This window comes from Scomber scombrus, chromosome 24 (genome assembly GCF_963691925.1).
Source record: "Scomber scombrus chromosome 24, fScoSco1.1, whole genome shotgun sequence".
In the NCBI taxonomy this organism is placed as follows: domain Eukaryota; kingdom Metazoa; phylum Chordata; class Actinopteri; order Scombriformes; family Scombridae; genus Scomber; species Scomber scombrus.
The window spans coordinates 348,918-372,501 of NC_084993.1; the positions used below are offsets into that span (position 1 = coordinate 348,918).

Genomic DNA, 23,584 nt, shown 5'->3' on the forward strand with positions numbered 1-23,584 from the left:
AACGCACGTGTAGAATAACGGATGTGTAGAGTAACAGGCGCGTAGGGTAACGGGCGCATAGATTAGCGGGCGCGTAGAGTAACGGGCGCGTAGAATAACGGGCGCGTTGAGTAACAGACGCGTAGAGTAACAGACGTGTAGTGTAACGGGCGCGTAGAGTAATGGGCGCGTAGAATAACGGGTGCGTAGAGTAACAGACGTGTAGTGTAACGGGCGCGTTGAGTAACAGACGTGTAGTGTAACGGGCACGTAGCGCAACGGGTGCGTAGAGTAACGGGCGCATAGTGTAGCGGGCGCGTTGTGTAACGGGCGCGTAGAGTAACGGGCGTGTAAAATAATGGGTGCATTGAGTAACAGACGTGTAGTGTAACGGGCGCGTAGAGTAACGGGCAAGTAGTGTAGCGGGCGCGTAGTGTAATGGGCGCGTAGAGTAACAGACGTGTAGTGTAACGGGCACGAAGCGCAACGGGTGCGTAGAGTAACGGGCGAGTAGTGTAACGGGCGAGTAGAGTAGCGGGCGCGTAGTGTAACGGGCACGTAGAGTAACGGGCGAGTAGTGTAACGGGCGCGTAGTGTAACGGGCACGAAGCGCAACGGGTGCGTAGAGTAACGGGCGAGTAGTGTAGCGGGCGCGTAGTGTAACGGGCACATAGTGTAACGGGCACGTAGCGCAACGGGTGCGTAGAGTAACGGGCGCGTAGAGTAATGGGCGCGTTGAGTTACGGGCGCGTAGTGTAACGGGCGCGTAGTGTAACAGGCACGTAGCGCAACGGGTGCGTAGAGTAACGGGCGAGTAGTGTAGCGGGCGAGTAGTGTAGCGGGCGCGTAGTGTAGCGGGCGCGTAGAGTAACGGGGGTGTAGAATAACGGGCGCGTAGAGTAACGGGCGTGTAGAATAACGGGTGCGTAGAGTAACGGGCGTGTAGAATCACGGGTGCGTAGAGTAACGGGCGCGTTGAGTAACGGGCGTGTAGAATAACGGGTGCGTAGAGTAACGGGCGTGTAGAATCACGGGTGCGTAGAGTAACGCGCGCGTTGAGTAACAGACGTGTAGTGTAACGGGCACGTAGCGCAACAGGTGCGTAGAGTAACGGGCGCGTAGTGTAGCGGGCGCGTAGACTAACGGGGGTGTAGAATAACGGGCGCGTAGAGTAACGGGCGTGTAGAATAACGGGTGCGTAGAGTAACGGGCGTGTAGAATCACGGGTGCGTAGAGTAACGCGCGCGTTGAGTAACAGACGTGTAGTGTAACGGGCACGTAGCGCAACAGGTGCGTAGAGTAACGGGCGCGTAGTGTAGCGGGCGCGTAGTGTAGCGGGCGCGTAGTGTAACGGGCGCGTAGAGTAACGGGTGCGTAGTGTAACGGGCACGTAGCGCAACAGGTGCGTAGAGTAACGGGCGCGTAGTGTAGCGGGCGCGTAGTGTAGCGGGCGCGTAGTGTAACGGGCGCGTAGAGTAACGGGTGCGTAGTGTAACGGGCGCGCAGAGTAACGGACACGTAGTGTAACGGGCATGTAGCGCAACGGGTGCGTAGAGTAACGGGCGCGTAGAGTTACGGGCGCGTAGTGTAACGGGCACGTAGCGCAACGGGTGCGTAAAGTAACGGGTGCGTTGAGTAACGGGCGCGTCGAGTAACAGACGTGTAGTGTAACGGGCACGTAGCGCAACGGGTGCGTAGAGTAACGAGCGCGTAGTGTAGCGGGCGCGTAGTGTAGCGGGTGCGTAGAGTAACAGACGCGTAGATTAACAGACGCGTAGAAGAACGGGCGCGTAGAGTAACAGACGTGTAGAGTAACGGGCGTTTCCATACTTGGTATAGATTTATTTTGGCCCTAGCTTTGACTTTTTACCATTGTGCATTAAGTTCAATTAAATCAAAGTGTATCTATGATTATATAAACTATTCTATATATAGTTTTATTATTTCTAACTTTTTATCTGTATTTTGGAAACGCACCTTCAAAGATCATCAGTAACGTCTTCTTTCGCTGCTTCGTCTAATTTCCTCCAACTGATGGTCCTCGCCTCGTTGTCATAGAAACGATCTGGAATCAAACGTACATGTTTAGGATTTGTTCGTGTTTAAGTTTTGTTTTTTTGTTCTGAATTGAAAGAAATTAAAAAGTAAAGCTCTGTGTTTCTGTACATCTCGGATTTCTTTTTAAAACATTTCAGGCTTCAAACCTGACGTTTCTGCAGCGTCACAAACTGATTCATTAAGAACTGTTTCTATAAAAGCTGCTGCCTGCTTTGCTGTTTTTGATAAAGATTATTAAACTTCTTACGTTAAGTAAATGATGATGATTTATTATTAACAGGTGGAGGTTGTAGGACCAACAGCAGTACAAACACACCACAGGTATAGTTGCTAATGAGCTTTATTGTAGATCAGTGACAGGTATGATGGGGAACAGGAGAATAGTATCAAGGTAGAGTTCATGAGGCAGAGGATCAGAACCAGATGGACCCAACAAGACAACAGAGAGGACAAAGCAGGACTGATGAAAACTCACACTGCAACATGGATGCACAGGAACAGCAGGCAGCCACAGGGACAGACATCAGGTACAGAGGCTGAAGTCTGGCATGAAAACAAAGAACAATCAGACCCTAAGTGAGTGAAACAGGAGCAGATATATAGCGGCTTGATTAGTGATGAGGAGCAGCTGAGAGTCCAGGTGAACAGAGTAACTGATGAGGAAGGTGTGTCTGACTGGCAGAGTGGAGCAGAGGAGGGCTGAATGGAAATGTAGCAGAGAGGCAGCTAAATAAGAGCAGACTGTGTTGATACTCGGGTTTATATCCACTGATTTTAATGATGTAAGAATTGGCGCCACCTGCTGTTTATGCTGATATATTTAAAACGCTGCTGCCTGCTTTGCTGTCTTTAATACGACAGATTATAAAAAGTATTAAAATCTACGTTAAGTGAATGATACTCGGGTTTACGTCTGCAGATTTAGATGTAAAAATCAAACGTTAACAGATGTCAGATTTAGCGCCGCCTGCTGTTTATCTGTTGATCGTCTTCCAGCCTCGTTTTATTCACGTTATTTGACTTTAGTGCTCAACCTGAAATCCTATAAACCCTCCTGCATGTTTATTAAGTTCTTCAGCAGCTTCGGGGCTTTTTTTCCCTCCACAGATAAATAAAACGTAGTCGAGGTGAAACAGAAACACTGGACTCTCCGCTGAGTCTGCAGTTACGCAACCGAGCAGCGTTTTCTCAGCAGGAGTTTGAGTCTGAATCTGCTTCAACAAATCAAACGGCTGCAGAAACACTTTCACTTGTTTTTCCTGCAGGATCAGAAGCTGCTTTTTTTCTCTCTTCTTTTCTTTTATTGTAAAAACATTCAAATGAAAAACAGAGTAGATGTCAGGTTGTTTTCTGGCTCTGAAATGACAACTTAAAACATTCATCACATGACATCATGTTTCATGTGACAAACTATAAAAATCTCAGTTTGTCTTCATAAAAACTGTCAAATCTGAATTTCTAAAGCAGCTTTTCTCACATCATGAAGATTTTGAACCTTTAAAAGATGTTTAATGTGTTTGAATCAGAATAAATAAAGCTGCAAAATCACATTTAAGCTTTGTGTCGTCCTCCCAGGTCAACTTGACCCGTCTGTTTTTACTGTTCCTTCTTTCCTTCCTTCCTTCCTTCCTTCCTCCCTCCCTTCCTTCCTCCCTCCTTCTGTCTTTCCTTCCTCTCTTTTTCCTTCCTTCCTCCCTTCCTTCTTTCCTCCCTCCCTCCTTTCCTTCCTTCTTTCTTTCCTTCCTCTTTTCCTTTCTCCCTTCCTTTCCTTTCCTTCCTCCCTTCCTTCTTTCCTTTCCTCCCTTCCTTCCTCCCTCCTTTCCTTCCTTCTTCCTCCCTTCCATCCTTCTTTCTTCCGTCCCTCCTTTCCTTCCTTCTTTCTTCCTCCCTCCCTCCTTTCCTTCCTCCCTTCCTTCCTTGACTGGAGGACAACAGGAGGGTTAAGCTTAAATGAGTTTATCGTCTTTTATCTCACTTTCATTTTAACGCTTAAATTTAAAATAGATGATTTAAAGTTTATAAATGTGCAGAAAATGTTAAATATTCTTTATTATTAAAAGACAAATTTAATCTTAAAACTCATTCATCCGATCAGATGAAGTTTAACTGTCAAAAAAAAAAAATCTGGTTCGTTAGCTAAAATCGAGTATGATGTTGTCACGGCAACAAGGCGACATGGCAACGCGCCGTTTTCTTTGTGCTTTTGTTTTGAAAGTTCTGGAGCTTTCAGTCAAATCACATGATCTTCTTCCTGTCATCAAAGTGTAGATTTTAACTTTTAGCTCAATAACGAAGCGGAAATGTCAAATATTTGGGTTTTAACGTTTTGACGTCATCGTAACTGAATGTTTCCGTTTGTTTTTATCCATTCAGCTGCAGAAACGACAGAAAAGTAAAAAGTAATCTTTGTATTTTTGCTTTGAGCTGCAGTTTAAAGTCACAGTGAAACCTGCGTAATAGAAAGAAAGTTTGCAGCATGTTCACAGTTTGTTATTTCAGCTTTTCTTCTTTTCTTCACTTATTTGTTTTTTCCAAATATAAAAAGAACAAACTGTGCGATTGATGATGAGCTGAATGAGAATAAAACATCTTTTTTAATCATCTGTCCTCCTTCATCCGTCACTTCAGCCCGTCCATCAGTCGTTACTGGGCATTACCTCACCGCCCAGTTGTCCCATTTCCCATTAATGGAGCTCTTTTGGCCCTCTGGGAGCGTTCATGTGTTGCATAACTGAGTGTTTCTCCAGCGGCTGAAATTACAGCAGCGTTGGATCCGCGCTCTTATTCTGACACCATTTCCTGCTCTTATTTTCTTTTTTTCCCTCTGTGGTGAATAAAAAACCTGCAGAGTCAAAAACTTATCACATTTTTCCCTCTTTAACAAAAAATAATCACCGGTTTCCATGGCAACGGCACATAAAGCCTATCTTTGCCCTGCGGTTTGGGAGCGCGGTGATGTCACCCGTCAGACGGCCCGCTGGCGCTCGGTGACACCCGGCGCTGCGAGAGGAGAGGGGCTTTGTGGGTAATGTCCGTCACTTTAATGGCTCCTCTGTCAGTCAGGAATGTGAACACTTTCCCAGCTTCTGCTCCACTCAGCCCGACTCCTGCTGCTACATGTACACATGTATGAGCTGCTACATGTACACATGTATGAGCTGCTACATGTACACATGTATGAGCTGCTACATGTATGAGCTGCTACATGTGTACATGTAGCTCTCATACATGTGTACATGTAGCAGCTCATACATGTACACATGTACGAGCTGCTTCGGAGGCTCTGAGCTGCAGAACATGAAACACACCAGACACCCTGAGGTGATGTCATTAATGAACCAGCACTGTTTATTATTTCATGTTTTTATGTTGTAAATATAAAGTTCTTCATCTTTAAAAGGTGTTTCAGAGCAGCGTCTCAGTTCTCTGTATGCTGACACAATGTTTGGAAGTGACGATAAAATTGATTCTGATTCAAGTTTTCAAAATGTCAAAGTTTCGTAAACATGTTTCTGTGCTTTTGTGAAAAAATGTGTCATTTTTTTGGTAACTTTGTGTTTTTGTAATTTTTTTGTTCTAGTAAAGGTTCTAGTAATGTGTTGCCTTGTTTATGTAAATGTTGTGTTTTCATAATTATGTTTCTATTGTGTTTTTTCTCTTCTTTATGTATGTGTAGGACTTGTGTTGTGTGGTTGTTTTAATTCAACTTCTAATCGTCTTTATATTTACAACACAGAGACAATAAAGGTTTTCTGTTTTTATTTCATAAACTGTTTTATAAAATGTTGTTTTCTGTTTTGCATTTTAGAGCCACCGTACATTTGTTTATTCCTTCCAACAATAATCATTGACATCATCAAGTAAGTAAAAATAAAACAGAAAACAGTCCTGAGACTACAGGAGTGAAGCTCCAATGTTTATTTTAGGGATTAAACTGTAAAATTAAACTAAATTAACATAAAAATGTGTTTTACCAGCAAATATTTCCTAAAAACACAATGAGCCTGAACTCAGAGTGTGTGTGTGTGTGTGTGTGTGTGTGTGTTACTATGTGTGTGTGTGTGTGTGTGTGTGTGTGTGTGTGTGTGTGTGTGTGTGTGTGTGTGTGTGTGTGTGTGTGTGTGTGTGTGTCATACAGCTGTGGGCTCACACGTGTGGACTTGTAAACAGCAGCGTGATGAATGAACAGTTTGGATCATGTTTCCTTTTAAACACCAGCAGAGCTCCTCTACTGTGTTACATGGGGGGGGGGGGGGGGGGGGGATACAGTGTGTATGTATATATACTGTACACACATAGTGGACTCACACTGTCTATACAAACAATCATAAAGTGTGATGTCATCATACACAAACACATCAAAACTAAATGACTTAATAAACTCAATAAATCCTGTAAACTGCTGATTTCTACTGTTTACTGGTAATAAATTAACATTAACATAAATCTATATATACCTCGTTGTTAAAGGAAATATTCACTTTTTTAAACTTTTAACTGTATTTTTAAAAGCTGAAGTTTGGATACTTGGATAAATATCATGATAGATGCTCTGAAATAATAATATAAAGTCTTTATATCCAGAATTAAAGTCTCTGTGTTTCCAGTGATTATTATTATTTAACCCTCCTGTAGGAAGGACAGGAGGAAGCAAGGAAGGACAGGAGGAAGGAAGGAAAGGAAAAGACAGGAGTAAGGAGGGGGGAGGAAGGAAGGAAGGACAGGAGTAAGGAGGGAGGGAGGAAAAGAGGAAGGAAGTAAGGAGAGAAGGAAAGGAGGGAGGAAGGAAGGAAGGACAGGAGGAAGGAAGGAAAGGAAAAGACAGGAGTAAGGAGGGGGGAGGAAGGAAGGAAGGAAAGGAAGGACAGGAGTAAGGAGGGAGGGAGGAAAAGAGGAAGGAAGTAAGGAGAGAAGGAAAGGAGGGAGGGAGGAAGGAAGGAAGGAAAGGAGGAAGGAAAGGAGGAAGGAAGAAAAGGAGTAAGGAAGTAAGGAGAGAAGGAAGGGAGGAAGGAAAGGAGTAAGGAGGAAGGAAGGAACAGTCAAAAGATACGGGGTCAATTTGACCCGGGAGGACGACAGGAGGGTTAATGCAGATATTTAAAGAAGTGATTTCCTGTCGGCTCATAAACTGCCGAAAAACAACGAGACAGAAAAAACATTATTTTAAAAAAAGGAATCAAAACTTCTTTATTGTTTAAAATCAAATATAGAAACAAACATGTTTAAAAAAAACATCAACAACAACAAAAACAACAGCTAACATACATTCTGTTTCTCTTACAAAGCACTCTTCTGTTTTAGAATAATGGGGCGTATGCGTGAATACAGTCAGCTGACAGTTAAAGGGACAGTACGCTGTTTTACGTTCAGGAATCAGGACTGTGCGACATCGGAAAGAAAGAAAAGAGAAAACGTCGTGAACCAACCTCCACCTTCAGATAACGTACCTCATAATTAAAGCCCTGAGGGTGACGGTTGGTGGCGAGGCGGGAATCTAAAAGGCAGCCTAGAAAGTATCGTAACTTAACTTAAAACTGCATTCTATCAAACGGCCACCAGGGGGCAACCGTTTTGGTGTCAAAAGGACTTCCGTCTCTATACAAGTCAATGGAGAATTCACCAACTTCTCACTTGATTTCTAACCTCAGTAAACGTTTTCAAAATGTGTTTATGGTCTCAATCGCTAGTTTAAAGCCTTCTTCAATGCAGTATGATGTTCATTTGGGACATTTTGGCCTCCCTGATTTTATATGTGACGATAAAGCAGGGTATGCATTAGGGCGTGGCTACGTGGTGATTGACAGGTTGATTGGTTCACAGGTTCAGGAGGGCGCCTCATGCTCCTCCTGATGCCCATATAAGTAGAATCCCTGTTTTTATTTTTCCCAGCATGCACCTGAAATTTTCAAGATGGCGCTGCTCAGATCCGATACTATTGGCCTCCGAGCAGCAGTCCACAAACTAATGGGTGGAGTCACAGATGTTACGTCCATTTCTTATATACAGTCTATGATTTAAACGTTCTTTTCTTCTTCTGTAATTCAGATTGTTTGTTTTGTTTGTGAAATAAAAAAGAAGCAGTTTAAATGCTGCACAGTTAGATTCCCGCCCGATATTAGCACGAGCCAACAAGAGGAAGAGGAGGAGGAAGAGGAGCACATGATGGAACAAATAGAAATAAAAAAGGCACGGTGAGGAAATGCATCTGCAAAAATGTATTGAAAAAAAAAACATTCTCTCCATATACATATAAATACATTTCTGTTGTGCAAATTGCAAGTGAAGCCTCAGTGAGTCCGATCAACACACCAGATTCAATTTGAGTTTTCTCTCCCCCCCCCCCCAAAAAAAATACAGAATATTTAAAGAACTGTTCGTTATTTCTGCTCAGCTGCCAAATTACATCTTCCTGTCGTGTGTTTGTTTGAAAGCTTTTCGCTGAATCGACTTTTTACGCAAATAAAGCTGAAAAAAAACCTACTATCCTGACGTACAGTAGAGGAACGTACGACAGCGTATTACCGACATATATGCAAAAAAACCCAAAACAATACTGACCTGAAGGAGGAGGAGGAGGGGGTTCGTAAAGTTACGAGAAAAAAACTACATTTTCAATTTATCGTCAAGCCCATGTGTGATTATATCTATAAGCATTAATGAGTTTTGGTCTGTTTGCTGCACAGATGAGAGAATATGAGTGATGGATGCATTTATTTATTCTTAACTGTTTTTGTTGTTTGTTCTGTACAACGACAATAAAGTTATCTTTGCATCGGGTCCTTTGGTTCGTACTGATGCTGCGACACCTGGAGGATGATGTCATGTGATAATCTGGCGTCTGGTGAACTAAAGTCATCACCTGATCCAGATCTGTAGGGTTATTTCTCTGGAACAGTTCTGTACAATGACAATAAAGTAATCTCTTTAATGTGCCAAAGAGCATCGTACTGACGCTGGAGGATTGAGGAATGTGATAATCTGGCCGTAGGTGTTCATCTGCTGGTCAAAGCTATGGATCCAGTTTATTACGATGTCTTTCTAAAGTCCGGATGCTGAGGATGATCTGCTGATTCTAGACTGAGATAATAAGTTTCTCCTTATTGCTGAATCTAACTTAAATGTACAGTTAGATCAGATCTTCCACAGCAGCGTAAAGCACGATGAGCAGAGTGAGGCTACGCGACTGCTCGGCAGGAAACTGCGACTTTATAATGTCGGAGAATATCAAGTTTTTTTCTCGTAAATTTGAGAGTTTTTTCTCTGAATATTGCCCCTCCTCCTCCAGCTCAGTATTTTGTAGTTTTTTAACGTATATATCTTAACACGCTGTCGTAGGAACGCCTGTCAGCCTCTATGAAGAAATGTAATAAGACCTTTTGATAAATAACATCTCACACGTTATGAAAATAGTATTCCAGGGAGCCAGCTTCCCATTATTTTAACACAAAATATAAAATATATCTAGCGTGAGTCAGCCCCCCCACACACACACACACACTGCAGAGAGTAACCCAACCTCCTCTTCTATCACTGGAGCCTTTTTTTTACTCGATAAATAGTAAAGACGAGGCATGTTTGCTATTACGTTTTTTAAATGCTCTCTCGTTACAGATTCCCTGACGACTACGTCCTGTACATGTTTTTACAGCGCTGTGTGAGGCGGAGCAGGAAGTTCAGAGCTCCGTTCAGGCAGCCGGGCGACCGAGCCTCACTCAGGCTCCTCCGAGGATGACGGCGGCGGTGAGCCCGTTCACCATCTGCCGGGGATCGGCGTCCCGCACTCGTACCATGACACGTAGTTGATGTGAGAATGTCCTCCGATCTGGCCGAAGTGGACGGGCTCCTGACGCAGCGCTCTGTAGAAACCTGGAGACAAAACACCACCAGACAGTTTTAATAGTTTTAATCTTGACAAAAAGTAGTTAAAAAAACCTACTTTGAAAACAAAACCTGCGACAAACGTTTCTGGTTCTTTGAGCAGAGACACGAACGTCTATAAGAAGTAGAAGTAGCTTTGCTTTATGTTCGAGCTCCTGAATAAAAGAAAATAAAGTAGTAAAGTTTAAATTTACCGGCTCTGGACGGCAGCTGGGCGGACTGCAGCTGCCGTCCGGTCCGTCCGTCCAGGAACGAGTCGACGAACTGACAATGATCCTCACCGAAGCCGGTCTGATCTCCGATGTTGTAGAATTTACCTGCGTGGGGGGGGGGGGGAAACAAACCAATCAGCACCGAGATGGAACGACACCTGACAGGAAGTGGAGAGAGCGTTGCGTTGGAACTCACCGGTGAGCGAGTCGCTGAGGTAGATCTTGTACCGCAGCGAGTTGCAGAGCTGCACGCCTACGAACTTGCGGTACCAGGTTCTCTTCACGTACTGTTTGCCGTGACAGTCAGAGTACGAGTCGGTTTTGAAGGGGAACTGAGTCCAGATGGCGTCTTTTCCTGCGGAGAAATGTTACGGTTCGTTACCATGACGATGACGTATTGATCACGATAATCACGATGAAGATGAAGTTTGACTTTTTACCTGAAACGTTCTCGCTCACACGCGGGTCGGCTAACGGAGAGAAAAGAACAAGAAATGCATTAAAATGAGATTAATAACATTTAATTTACCCTCCTGTTGTCCTCGAGATGGAAGGAAGGAAGGAAGGAAGGAAAGATAGATGGAAGGATGGATGGAAGAAAGGAAAGATAGATGGAAGGAAGGAAGGATAGATGGAAGGGAGGAAGAAAGAAGGAAAGGAGGGAGGAAGAAGGAAGGAAGGAAAGATGGAAGGATGGAAGGAAAGATGGAAGGAAGGAAGGATGGAAGGGAGGAAGAAGGAAGGAAAGGAGGAAGAAGGAAGGAGGGAAGGAAAGAAAGATTGAAGGATGGAAGGAAGGAAAGATGGGAGGAAGGAAAGATGGAAGGAAGGAAGGGAGGAAGAGAAAACAGATGGAAGGAATGAAGGAAGGATGGAAAGGAGGAAGAAGGAAGGAAAGGAGGAAGAAGGAAGGAGGGAAGGAAAGAAAGATTGAAGGATGGAAGGAAGGAAGAAGGAATGAAGGAAAGAAGGAACAGTCAAAACAGACGAGGTAAATTTGACACGAAGATTAATGCACATTATTATTTAACTGTAACCACCTTCATCATCCAGTCATCTCATTGGGTTATATCATCTATTACATTATATTATATTATATTATATTATATTACATTATATTATATTATATTACATTATATTATATTATATTATATTACATTATATTATATTATATTATATTATATTATATTACATTATATTATATTATATTATATTACATTACATTATATTATATTATATTACATTATATTATATTATATTATATTATATTATATTATATTATATTATATTATATTACATTATATTATATTATATTATATTACATTATATTATATTATAAACCTTGTAAAACAACCTTATCTCAACAGACCTTGGAAGATTAATCGAGGGAATATTAATTTACTTCAGATTTGTGAACATTAAACCAAAGATTAAAACAATATGAATAATAAAATACTACGAAGCAAAGAGCAGCTGTCCTCATTAACACATTTAACTCATTTTCTACTTTCAAGTCTTTCTACTGATTTTATTTGGCAGTGATCATCATACTGCTCCAAAGAGTTTGATAGTATACAGAATATAATTCAACATGATGTTTCAATATTAAGCTGTTATTTAATAATAATAATTAGAACCAAATTAGATTTATCTTTAAATTCTCTGACTTCTGATCCACAGCGTTTATAATCACCTGACTCTGTGTTGAAGGAAACCGGCTCGCTGGACGGACCTTCACCCAGCTCGTTCTTTGGCTTCACTTTGAACTCGTAACTGTAAAGAAACACAAAGAGACAAAGAATCAGTTTATTCTGCTTCCTCACACAATAAGATAAGATAAGAAGTACTTTATTAATCCCTTGGAGGGGAAATTGAATGTCACCTTCTCACAAAAACAGCCAACATACATCAATGAAACATCCAGACTCAGAACAAGATGAGAGCAAAGCACCACATCAACATCAATCAACAATCCCCAACACTCAGCAGTCTAAATCTCTCCGTACAGCAGCTTGGCATCACTAGTCTGGCACTAAGAGCCCGTTTAGACGAAGCCAGATTTCGAAAACAATCTCCCCCCCCCCCCCCCCCCCCCCCATTTCTCTCGGCATGGGGACCAGACATTTCTCCGTAACGATGCACTCATTCCCAAAACGCATTAACTCTCGAAAACGCTGTAGTACATATTCCAGGCCTGTGTGTGGCGCTGTTTCAGCTACAGAAATCCACCGAAATACGAAGAAGAAGAGGCGGAGCATGCGCATTAAGCCTGAACGCTGTATACAATCAGACAGTCGAAGAAGGAGAAATAACCGAACAACAACGAACAACGAAGATGGCGAGTAATATATCTCCCCCTAGCGTGTTAATAAGGGTCATTATCTGCTGCAGCATCGTCGGGGTTAGGCTGTATTCCGCCATTGTGTGTTGTTGTTATGAGACGTTGCGGTCTTAAGAGGTCAAAAGCAAGAGGGGCGGGTCGAGGGGTGATGACATCATCGTTTGCGATTCTGGTGTTCTCACGAATCCAAAACCTGAAACGTTTTGGACTTTTCCACCTTGGAACCAGGTTTCAAAAAAGTGCGTTTTCAAGCAGCGAAAACTCCGGATCCATCTTTACGGTTACGGCCTAAACGCACAAGACATTTGCAGTTTCACTCCAAAATCGTCTCCATGTGGATGGCCCCTAAAGCAGCTCTTCAGTTCACTAAAAACACCAAACAATGGCGTTTCCTCTAGTGAGTCAGGAGGCAAACCAATGATGGATCCTGCCTGTTTATTAACTTGTTGACCCTATTTCTGTCCTCTGACCCCCCCCCCCCCCCCCCCTCCAGCAGACAACAGCATCTCCCATAAATACCAGCTGTTCCTACAGACGATACACATTTAGTGGACTCGCTAGTGATGAGAGAAGACTGGAATCCATCAGGATTCAACTGTTTTACTGCTTCTTATATAAGCTTTTCTCTGTCTGATAGTCAGACTGAGAGCAGACTGACACTAGAGTCACTGCACAGGTCAGGTAACACACAGTACGATGCTGTTCTTCTTCTTCTTCTTCACAAGCAGAGAAAGAGTTGAGCTCCATACCTCGCTGCTTACGATGCTCTTTAAATCGTTTCCTGTGTCGAGTGTTTTAACCTTCGTGTCGTCTGTGTTGACTGTTCCTTCTTTCCTTCCTCCCTTCCTTCTTTCTTACCTCCCTCTTTCTTTCTTTCTTTCCTGCCCCTACCTTCCTCTCTTCCTTCTTTCCTCTGTCCTTCTTTCCTTCCTTCCTCTTTTCCTTTCTCCCTCCCTCCCTCATTCCTTCCTTCTTTTCTTCCTTCTTCCTCCCTTCCATCATTCCTTCCTCCTTTCCTTCCTTCTTCCTCCCTTCCTTCCTTCCATCCTTCCATCTTTCCTTCCTTCCTCCTTTCCTTCCTTCTTCCATCTTTCCTCCCTCCCTTCCTTCCTTCTTCCTCCCTTCCTTCCTTGACTCGAGGCCAACAGGAGGGTTAATATAAACCTGCAGCAGAGTTTATGTTCGAGTCTGCTTCTTCTCCTCCAGACTTTCCTCTTTCCTTCAGCTGTTACGCAACCTTTCAAACATCTCAACCTGCAGCTTTGTGTGTTTCGGGGCGATGATGTCACTTCGTAGAGTCGTGCCAGACTTCACGTCCAACCTGCTTCCTTCATACTAAATATTCCTCTCACATCCAAACTCATTAAACCCTCGCCGAGCGCTCGTCTGGTTGGGCCTCGGCTTGTTTGGACAGCTGAGCAGGAAGCAGCAGACATCTCAGCAGACGTGTCCAACAATATTTTGGGAGCTGTAGCAGACGTCCAGAGAGCCGAGGCGCTTCGACCCTTTCAGAAACTCACTCTAACGTCATTTTCATCTTCTGTATAAAACAAGCTACAACAAATCCATCATGATTCTTTCTTTTTTTATGAGATGTTCAGTCGGCTCTCTGGAAGCTTATTTGAACACTTCTTACAGCTTTTATTGATTTATAATGATGATGTTGTTTTAGTATCAAACTGACTGATTACTGATGTGGTTGTTGTTTTTTCTTTAAATTGTAGTGATGTGATTTTGGATGTCAGACCTGGTATTGTTTAGTTTTTATGTTGAACGTCTTGATTCTTTGTCTTTTAATGACTCGGGTCCATGTGTTTTCAATTTGACATGTTATCCTGCACCTGCCACAAATTACCATCTATTCTGGGAGGATTTATACGCTGCAGAGAAAGCTGAAGATTAGATCCAAGTTCAACAAGAGAGACACTTTTATTGCTCCAATCATCGTCAGCTCAACACAAAGATCAATAACTCAATAGAACGAGTGTGTCAGAGGTTCTTAAAGTGTCTTAAACTCTTTTCACAGCTCTAAAGTCACAAGTGTGTCAATATATTATGATGAATATCTATTCTTCATTGGCTTTAATAGTTTCTCACTAGACTGGACTTGTTGTGCAATTCAAGTAGGAGACAACCGTAGATTGTATATAAGAAATGGACGTAACATCTGTGACGTCACCCATTGGTTTGTGGACTGCTGCTCGGAGGCCAATAGTATCGGATCTGAGCAGCGCCATCTTGAAAATGTCAGGTGCATGCTGGGAAAAATCAAAACATGGATTCTACTTATATGGGCATCAGGAGGAGCATGAGGCGCCCTCCTGAACCTGTGAACCAATCAACCTGTCAATCACCACGTAGCCACGCCCTAATGCATACCCTGCTTATTGTCACATATAAAATCAGGGAGGCCAAAATGTCCCAAATGAACATCATACTGCATTGAAGAAGGCTTTAAACTAGCGATTGAGACCATAAACACATTTTGAAAACGTTTACTGAGGTTAGAAATCAAGTGAGAAGTTGGTGAATTCTCCATTGACTTGTATAGAGACGGAAGTCCTTTTGACACCAAAACGGTCGCCCCCTGGTGGCCTTTTGATAGAATGCAGTTTTAAGTTACTTCCACTTTGGCCTCATTTTAGAGGACCAGAACTCCCCGCCTGGAGACAACTGATAAGATTTCTGCTGTTTTTCACCACAGATTTCCAACATCATGTCGTCTCCCTCGCGAATAAAAACCAGAGAATATTAATAATTCCTCCCAAATCTGCCTCCGACCAACGCTGTCACATCATCAGATCTACGACTGAGGTGCACGTCAGCGTACCTGCTCTCAGGTCTGAGGTTCTCCACGGTGGTGTGAGTCTGGTTGGTGGTCAGGATGGAAACCTGCTCTCCATCTGGTCCTTTAGCCGTTGAGATGACTTCGTACTCTGAGAAGACGACAACAGATGATTTACACGCTGATCAATAAAAAAGGAAACTCTCTCTCTCTTAGAGCTTCCAGTCTTTGTTTCACATCCTAGACTTCTTACCGGTGGTGTCGTTGTCTGTTTTCTCCCAGTCTAGGATGATGAAGGACGGGCATCCTTCCACCGTCACCACAGTGAGGTTGGAGGGAGGACTCCTGGGTGGAGCCGTCACGTTGGTCTCGCCGGGTTCGTCTTCAGGGAAGTAGCTGAGGGAGGAGGTGATGGAGCACGGCTCCTCCAGCTTCTTGCCGGTTTGGTAAATGACGTGTGGCGCTGTGAGAGGAGGAGCTCCGTTAGCCAATCAGGTTCAACTCCATGTTTAACTCAACAGGTGGAACTTAAACGGATGGTTGTTGTCCAGTTTAGATGTTGTCAGGTCTCTGCTTACCCACAAAACGTTTCTTGCCCAGAGCGTCGACGTCTGATGTCGGCTGTGATTTAAACAGGTCTGAGTCCTCCCAGGTTTCCTGTCGACTGGCTGCAAGAACAAACACACCGAAGCTCAGAGAGAAGAAGAAACACTCACACAGAGATTCTAATAGTTCTCACAGTGTCTCTTATTTCTTGGATGTTAATTTTTTTAAATAAATCTTGTGAGTAAAAAGATTATTTCTACTTTAATTTCTCACTTTAGTAGAAAAATGTTACTGTTGAATACAAACAAAGCCAAATCGTTTCCACTGATTGCTCCATCATTTGGTTTTTGGGTTAAACTCTTCGTACCGGCCGGTGTCGGTGAAACTGTCGTGGTTTGTTTCCGTTCCTGCTTGGTGGGCTTGGCGGTCGCCGACTGCACTTTGGGTTTCAGGAACGGCAACTTGTCCGTCTGCTTCAAGTTGTTCACTTTGTCTGGAGACAAGAAGAAGGAAGGGAGAAAGGAAGGAAGGAAGGAAGGAGGGAAGGAAAGATGGAGGGAGGGAAGGAGGAAGGAAGGACAGAAGGAAGGAAGGAAAGAAGGAACAGTCAAAACAAACGGGGTCAATTTGACCCGAGGACGACACGAAGGTTAAACATGATTAACTGGATGTTATGAAACCAGACAGATATATTAAAAGAAGGAAAAAGATCAATTGTTCATTTCTTCCTGATCTATCCAGAGAGTTTAGTGATGATTACAGCGTGATGGAGATATCGGAGCAGTCGTACCTGTATCTCCGGGTTCTCCGACCTGGTTTGGTTTCTTGTTGAAGGGTGCGGACGGCCGAGCAGGCGGTCCTGAAACACAACATCACGCATCATTAACCATCTTCACCAGCCGAAGCTAAAACAGCTCCGTCACCTCGCTCTGTGTTCAGATGCACAAACTAATGAGATCCAACAGGGTTTAATTAATGGAAAACAGTGGAACGGTTCTTTAACCACCATTAACAGAAAGTCTTCTCACGACTTTTTGATGATCTGCTGTAAATCACATTCAGACGTTTCTGACTGTGGACACTTTCTGTCTAAATAAGGTAAAGACTGAAGCTTAAACAGCCACTTTGGCTCCGTTTATTTTCTTGCTAGGTGCTTCGTAATCTACTGGAAAATCTCCTCCTTTCCTCCCAAAAGGTAGAACCTGATACCCGTTTCTAAAGGCCAAATGAACCTGAAAACATGAACAATCCTGTGTAATTCCACAAAGCTTGTTTCTGTTTTTCTGAAGTCCAGAACCTGCAGCCAATTACACCCCCGACCCCCTCCCATCCCCACTTCTTCTTCTCCTCCTCTCATTTAAGGAGAAGCCAAAATTCTTCACAATCAAGGATTTGATTCACTTCCAAAACTAAATGGAATAAATGCAAAGCCAGAAACATGAAAGATGATGGAGTCGTAACATGAAACAATACAGACGCATTCCTTTCAATCAGTTTCATGTAAATATGTATGATGGCAGAGACGCCACCAGCGAATATTTGCTGTTCTTTGCTTCAAATGATCTGGGCTTCAAAGACCTCTTTGGCTTTCTTGGTAAAGTTTCTATTATTCTTCAACAGTTGGAGTTCTTTGTGGATGTTTTACAGTCTGTAGAAAATGAGTTTCTCTTTGGAAAGTCAGAGTGGAAACTGCTGCAATTATTCTCTGTGTTCAGCCGACTAAATGAAATAAATATTGGTATAATTTTCTCTTTTCACCCGCAAACAATCCTGAAATAAAAAGCAAGCATCAGTTTCCACAGTGGGATGAACTGCTCGCTGCACGCCATGCTGTCCTGGTTGCGTGAGGCTGTTTCTAAACACGGAGGCAGCGCAATCAAGCAAGAAGCAAACGCTGAAGCACATGGACTCAAAACGACTCAATCTTCTTTTTCTTCTTTAAATTCCTGCGGTGAGAAAAAGGTGCAGAGCTCTGCAGAGGAACGACCAGAGAAGCACAAAGTTTCCGAAACGTATTCCAAAGCTTTTTGGCGCGAGCTTTCAAGTTGACAACTTGTCTTTCTGGTCCTTATAAAACATTTGTCTATGGCCAAACCATGCAGTCTGCAGCGTCAGTCAGCCCAGGAGAGATTCATGCCTTTACCAACCATGAAAACGCTCTTCGGCGGTGGGACCCGAACGACCGAACGCGTCGGGGAGCTCGGCCTTCTCGTCCTCCAGCAATGAGTTGTTCACTGCAGCGGGAAACGCACCAAGATTAAAACCTGAGTTTTTACTTTGTTTGAATCACTGCTGCCACAAAGTGCTGCTGGGACTGATCGGGACTGTTCCACTGTTTTACATTTTTTATCACAGTCAGAAACGTGATAAAAGCTTTCTCCATGTTAACACACAACAGAAGACAACAGAAAAATGGATGACACCAAAAACCAGCTCATGCTCCCACTGCACAGGATGAACATGCACACCAGAGTAACACATCATGCAGGATAAGAACCAACACCAGAACACTGAGTCACACAGTCATTTACCTGTGTGATGATGTGGCTCAAACTGTGATCACATCGGTAAAGTTTGGTTGTATTCTTTATAACATTAATAATTAAGCTGTGATCAAAAGTTTCTGCTGAAAACAAGCAACAAAATAAAGCTTTTAATTTAAATTTAGGCAGCTGAGTAATCGAATCTTAAACTACTGCTCCCAAAGTACAGAGCAGACATTTTCCTTCAGATTTTTGTGCAATAACAAACCAATCTTTACACGGTTCCTGGACAGAAACTGTGAAGTTGTAAATTTCAGTTTCAGCCACAACCTCAAACCAAACATTTAAACATCTTCCCGCCACACGATGACATCATCTTCTGCTGTTACTGGACTTATGTCACCAATCAAAAAATCAAGTTCAGACTCTTAACGTCTTGATTATTTGATTTGCAGAAGCTTGACTTGAGATGGCAAACATGTCGGGACAAAAAAAGGCAACACGGACAGACAGACCAACGGATGGATGGATGGATAAATGGATGAATGGATGAATGAATGGACATAAAAGTATTAATAAACAAAAAAAGGATGGAGAACACAACACCGACATGGACGGCAGTGGAGGTGAAGATGCTGCGGAAGCGACTGAAGGGTTAATATGTGATGAAACACAAAAAAACACAACAAACAAGGTCTTTTTTTACCGAATCGAGGTCGGGACCATAAGGCGGGTTTAGGCGGGGAAATGCCCCGATGAGGCTGTCCGTTAACTGCGGGGAGAAAAGTGAGCGTTAAGAAAAGGAAAGAAACCGTCTCTGAGAACTGAACCCGACACGAGAACAACCTCCGAGTCCTCCGACACCACAGGAAACTACTACTGGATTGAAATTCTAATCTTCAGGGAAAGTTTGGTATTTTTCCTCAACTTTTTAGATAAAGTATAAAAAGGACTCGTCCGGTTGTTCAGCTGTGAGGTTCATTTAACAGGAAACAGTTACTGACAGCATCAAAACAATAAAGTGAAGCTTTGAGTTTTGAAAACAGACGTGAAACAAAGTTTAGAGACAAACTCCACCTGTTGGACTTTCAATGATGCAGAACAAAGAAAACGACAACAATCAAAAACATTTTCACATCACTGCATTAAAGAGGAAAGTTTCTGGTAAAAACTGCCTGATTGTTCTTCATCTACTTCACTTCCTGCTCCGAAGCAGAAAGCAAAACGACTTCTAATAAAAGTCAACAGTAAAACTTCTAACAACACATCTGTCACTATGAGACCAAACTCAACACATATGAGATCCAGACAGTCGGCAGTGAGTCTGATCACAACAACGATTAATAGAGCCGATCATCTAGTTTACATTACAGGAAACAGTTCAGTGATTTGAAGGCTCATATTTGGGATTCGCTTTTGAACGCTACTAAACCGATCATTGGCTAAAAATCACATTTTACAATCCAAAGATACTTTAACCCTCCTGTTGTCCTCGAGTCAAGGAAGGAAGGAAGGAAGGAAGGAAGGAAGGGAAGAAGAAGGAAGGAAAGGAGGGAGGAAGGTAGGAGGGAAGGAGAGAAGGAGGGAGGAAGGACGGAAAGAAGGAGGGAGGGAGGAAAGGAAGGAGGGAGGGAGGGAGAAAGGAAAAGAGGAAGGAAGGAATGAGGGAGGGAGGAAGGAAGGACAGAAGGAAGGAAGAAAGGGAAGAAGAAGGAAGGAAAGGAGGGAGGAAGGTAGGAGGGAAGGAGAGAAGGAGGGAGGAAGGACAGACGGAAGGAAGGAGGGAGGAAGGGAAGGATGGAAGGTAGGACGGAGGGAGGAAAAAAGGAAGGAGGGAGGGAGGGAGAAGGGAAAAGAGGAAGGAAGGAATGAGGGAGGGAGGAAGGAAGGACAGAAGAAAAATGGAAGGGAGGGAGGGAGGAAGGAAGGACAGAAGGAAGGAAGAAAGGGGTGGATGGAAGAAGGAAAGAAGGAACAGTCAAAACAGACGGGGTCAATTTGACCCGGGAGGACGACAGGAAGGTTAAGGCAAAATGTTGATCCTCCTAAATAGGTTGAAAGTATAACTGTGACGTGCTCATGCTTTAACAACTTTAACTGTAAAACTCTCACTGAAAGCTGCCAGTAATGATTCATATCAACCAATCAGATTGTTGTTCAGATTTAGGAGCTTTTCCACTGGCTCACAAACATGTTTAAAGACTGTAATCCTCATTGTAAAGTACATTAAACACACATTAAATGCAGTCAGTGCGGCCCTAAAGGACAAACAGGAGATCCATCTGTTAGCTTCGGAGCACAGACCCACGTATCTCATCAACTTAGAACCAGACGTAAAACAGATGTTTAGAAGGAAAATAAAATATAACTAAAACAAGAAGGTTGAGAAGAGTAAAGCAACATGAACGAGGAGGATTACCCCCGAGAATGCCCGAGGTTGGGGATGAGTTACTGGGTCTAGAGGAAGAGTGGGGCTGTCTGAAGCCGTTAGAGAAGGGAAAGAGGGGTTTTCTTGGTGGAGGCCCCATGGATCTGGAAACCGTGGCAACAGCTGGGTTGTAGGGCTGTAAAGGCAGCGACGGAGAGACATTTCTTTTGTTGCTTTGACCTAAAAGATCAAAAACAGTTGCAGGGCTTCTGTTATAAATCTCATTTTCTCTTCATCTAAGTTGCCAGTGAAGCGAGCTTGCAGCAGCCCTGAGCAATGATGTTAGTGATGGTTTCTTCTAGTTCTGACTCGAATGAACCATTAAAACTTAATGTGCTTCTTATTATGATTCATGGAATTAATTAACATGATGGGATCATGGAGTCTAAGCGCTCACAATCTTGGGAAACTACAGTCATTGAAGCTGCTGATGAGTTTAAATGGAGCAACCATGACTGTAAGATTGTGAGCCGCATGCATACGTCGGAGGTCATGTTGGATGAAATGTGTTTAGAGGTGCAACTCCTGGAGCGAGCAGCCACTCCTGGAGCGAGCAGCCACTCCTGGAGCGAGCAGCCACTCCTGGAGCGAGCAGACACTCCTGGAGCGAGCAGACACTCCTGTGGACAAAACACTGGAAGCTGGAGGACAACGAGATGGTTGCAGACAGACAGAGAGCAAGACCGGCTGTGATCGCAACACACAGGAAGCAGTTCATGAGGTCATTATTACCCCAGTTATTAGCTTTGGCCCTCTCATTGGCCAGAGCCGATCTCAGCAGTGACGATCCATCCTGTGATTTGCCGAAAGCTGTGTGGGAAATAAAAAGGTTTAACTCTACAGGGACGGTCCGAAAACCTGCATGGCTTCAATCTGAAAGCAAAACCTGAGAAAGTGAAAAGTTTCAGTTTTAAAAGTACAAAGCAGAGTCGAGTTAACAGAAGTTCAGTGTGGATGTTTAAACTCTTAAACAGGTAAAAGGTTGGTTATATTTAAGATTCATGATGTTTTAATTCTAAGACGTAAAACTGATGAACACAATTTCCTCTTTCAGCAGTTTGCAGGCGATACTTTTATCTTCAAATAGCAAACTCACCAGAGAAGGTTTGGCACTTTGAGAGTTAACTGGCTTTTTAAAGTGTAACTGTTTGCAGATGATTATTCTCACTGTCGAAACGTAAAAACTGAAAAACCAACTGATATATAACCCTCCTGTTGTCCTCAGGTCGAGGAAGGAAGGAAAGGAGGGAGGGAGGGAGGAAAGGATAGATAGATAGATAGATACGTAGATAGATAGATAGATAGATAGATAGATAGATAGATAGATAGATAGATGGATAGATAGATAGATAGATAGATAGATAGATAGATAGATAGATAGATAGATAGATACGTAGATAGATAGATAGATACGTAGATAGATAGATAGATAGATAGATAGATAGATAGATAGATAGACAGACTTTATTGTCCCCGAAGGGAAATTTGTCTTGGACTCTGAGTGCTGAGACAGCTGCCGCCATAGTTAAAAGAGGTTAGGGAGGAAGGAATGAGAAAGGAGGAAAGGAGGAGGAAGGGAGGAAGGAAGGAAAGGAGTAAGGAGGGAGGGAGGGAGGAAAAGAGGAAGGAAGTAAGGAAAGAAGGAAGTAATTGACGAAAGAAGTATGGAAGGAGGGGAAGAACGAAGGAAAAATTAAAGAAAGAGGGAAGAAGGAACAGTTAAAAGAGACGGGGTCAATTTGACCCGGGAGGACGACAGGAGGGTTAAATTGTGAGCAAAACAACTTCTCTTCATACTAAAAGGTTATAAAGTAAAGTCAGATATTCAGCACTGCAGGCTGGAAAGTGGAAATGATCATTTTTTAATCTCCCAAAATTATGTTTTGGCTTTTTTTTTTGGAAATTGTGATTCCTTTTACTCGAAAACGTTAACCAGTGCTTAATTGACCGGTGCAGCTTTAAAAGTGTAATTGTTTGCAGATGACATCGTTGTTTTTGTGAGAGCTTGTTAGGCACAAAAACTTCTGAAAAATCATCATTACTTCACATTCTGTAGAGAAGTAAATAAACCCGAGTAAGGAGCGTGAGAGGAAGTCCGAAGTTTGGAATTATCACCTTGAAGCTTCCAGAGTTGGCGTTCGTGAAGCCGACATTGTTTCATCGTCAAATGTAAAACAGCAGTTAATTCGGGGCGACTTGGCCTTTAAAATGTAATTGTTGGCAGATGACACTCACTTTTATGGAGGTCATAAACAGAGCTTGTTAGTGAGACAGTAGCATTACTTTAAATATCAAGAGGCTCATTTCTTCTCTGTGTTTAGTCTCAGCAGGTCGGAGCTCGTTTCTAACCGCACACACACTCACATCGGGATTAAACTCAAATATCCAAAAAAACCTGGAAGTTGTTTCATACAAGAACATAAAAAGTGAAGTTGTTGGGTGGAAATTACCAGAAGGGTTATGAGGCTTCTCAGGTGCATTAGTGGGAGGCCTGGGCTGAGTCTGCCCCTGAAGGAAATCACCATTGGAGGGTAATTTAAGGTTGGGGGAGGCGTTGGCGTTGGTGGGAGGGGCTTTGGTGGGCAGGAGACGGGGGAGGGCACGATGAGGATCCGCTGGTTGGTTGCTGTCGTTTCTAAAAGAGTTTTCATTGTCTGGAGCGAGAGAAGAGAGAGGTACGGAGATCATGGGAGGGTCGAATGTTTCCGGTTGATTTACAGTGACGTGATTTCTCTCATTATCTCCGACTCTTTAGGAGAAATGACAGTCATCAGTTTTATTTCAAGCAGGGCTGAGTATCGACTCTCAGTGCTGTCAGGACACCAGCTGCATGTGTTTGTAGCATCAATTATAGAAGTCTGGATTCGGCCAATT

The 23,584-nt window shown here is 43.1% G+C and overlaps 1 protein-coding gene across 1 annotated transcript in view; it reads right to left on the minus strand.

The window, feature by feature from the left end:
• Window positions 1-9,787: 9,787 nt before the first annotated feature.
• Window positions 9,788-23,584, minus strand: part of LOC133976642 (target of Nesh-SH3-like) — a 29,975-nt gene continuing 16,178 nt past the window's right edge. Inside the window, exons 10-23 of the mRNA XM_062414903.1 lie at window positions 23,161-23,364; window positions 21,443-21,520; window positions 20,702-20,890; window positions 18,989-19,054; window positions 16,590-16,658; window positions 16,167-16,292; window positions 15,832-15,921; window positions 15,507-15,716; window positions 15,299-15,404; window positions 11,821-11,900; window positions 10,568-10,597; window positions 10,324-10,482; window positions 10,110-10,232; window positions 9,788-9,903 (exon numbers count right to left, since the gene is read on the minus strand). Coding sequence (XP_062270887.1) covers window positions 9,788-9,903; window positions 10,110-10,232; window positions 10,324-10,482; window positions 10,568-10,597; window positions 11,821-11,900; window positions 15,299-15,404; window positions 15,507-15,716; window positions 15,832-15,921; window positions 16,167-16,292; window positions 16,590-16,658; window positions 18,989-19,054; window positions 20,702-20,890; window positions 21,443-21,520; window positions 23,161-23,364 — 1,646 coding nt within the window. The remainder of the gene's footprint in view (window positions 9,904-10,109; window positions 10,233-10,323; window positions 10,483-10,567; window positions 10,598-11,820; window positions 11,901-15,298; window positions 15,405-15,506; window positions 15,717-15,831; window positions 15,922-16,166; window positions 16,293-16,589; window positions 16,659-18,988; window positions 19,055-20,701; window positions 20,891-21,442; window positions 21,521-23,160; window positions 23,365-23,584) is intronic.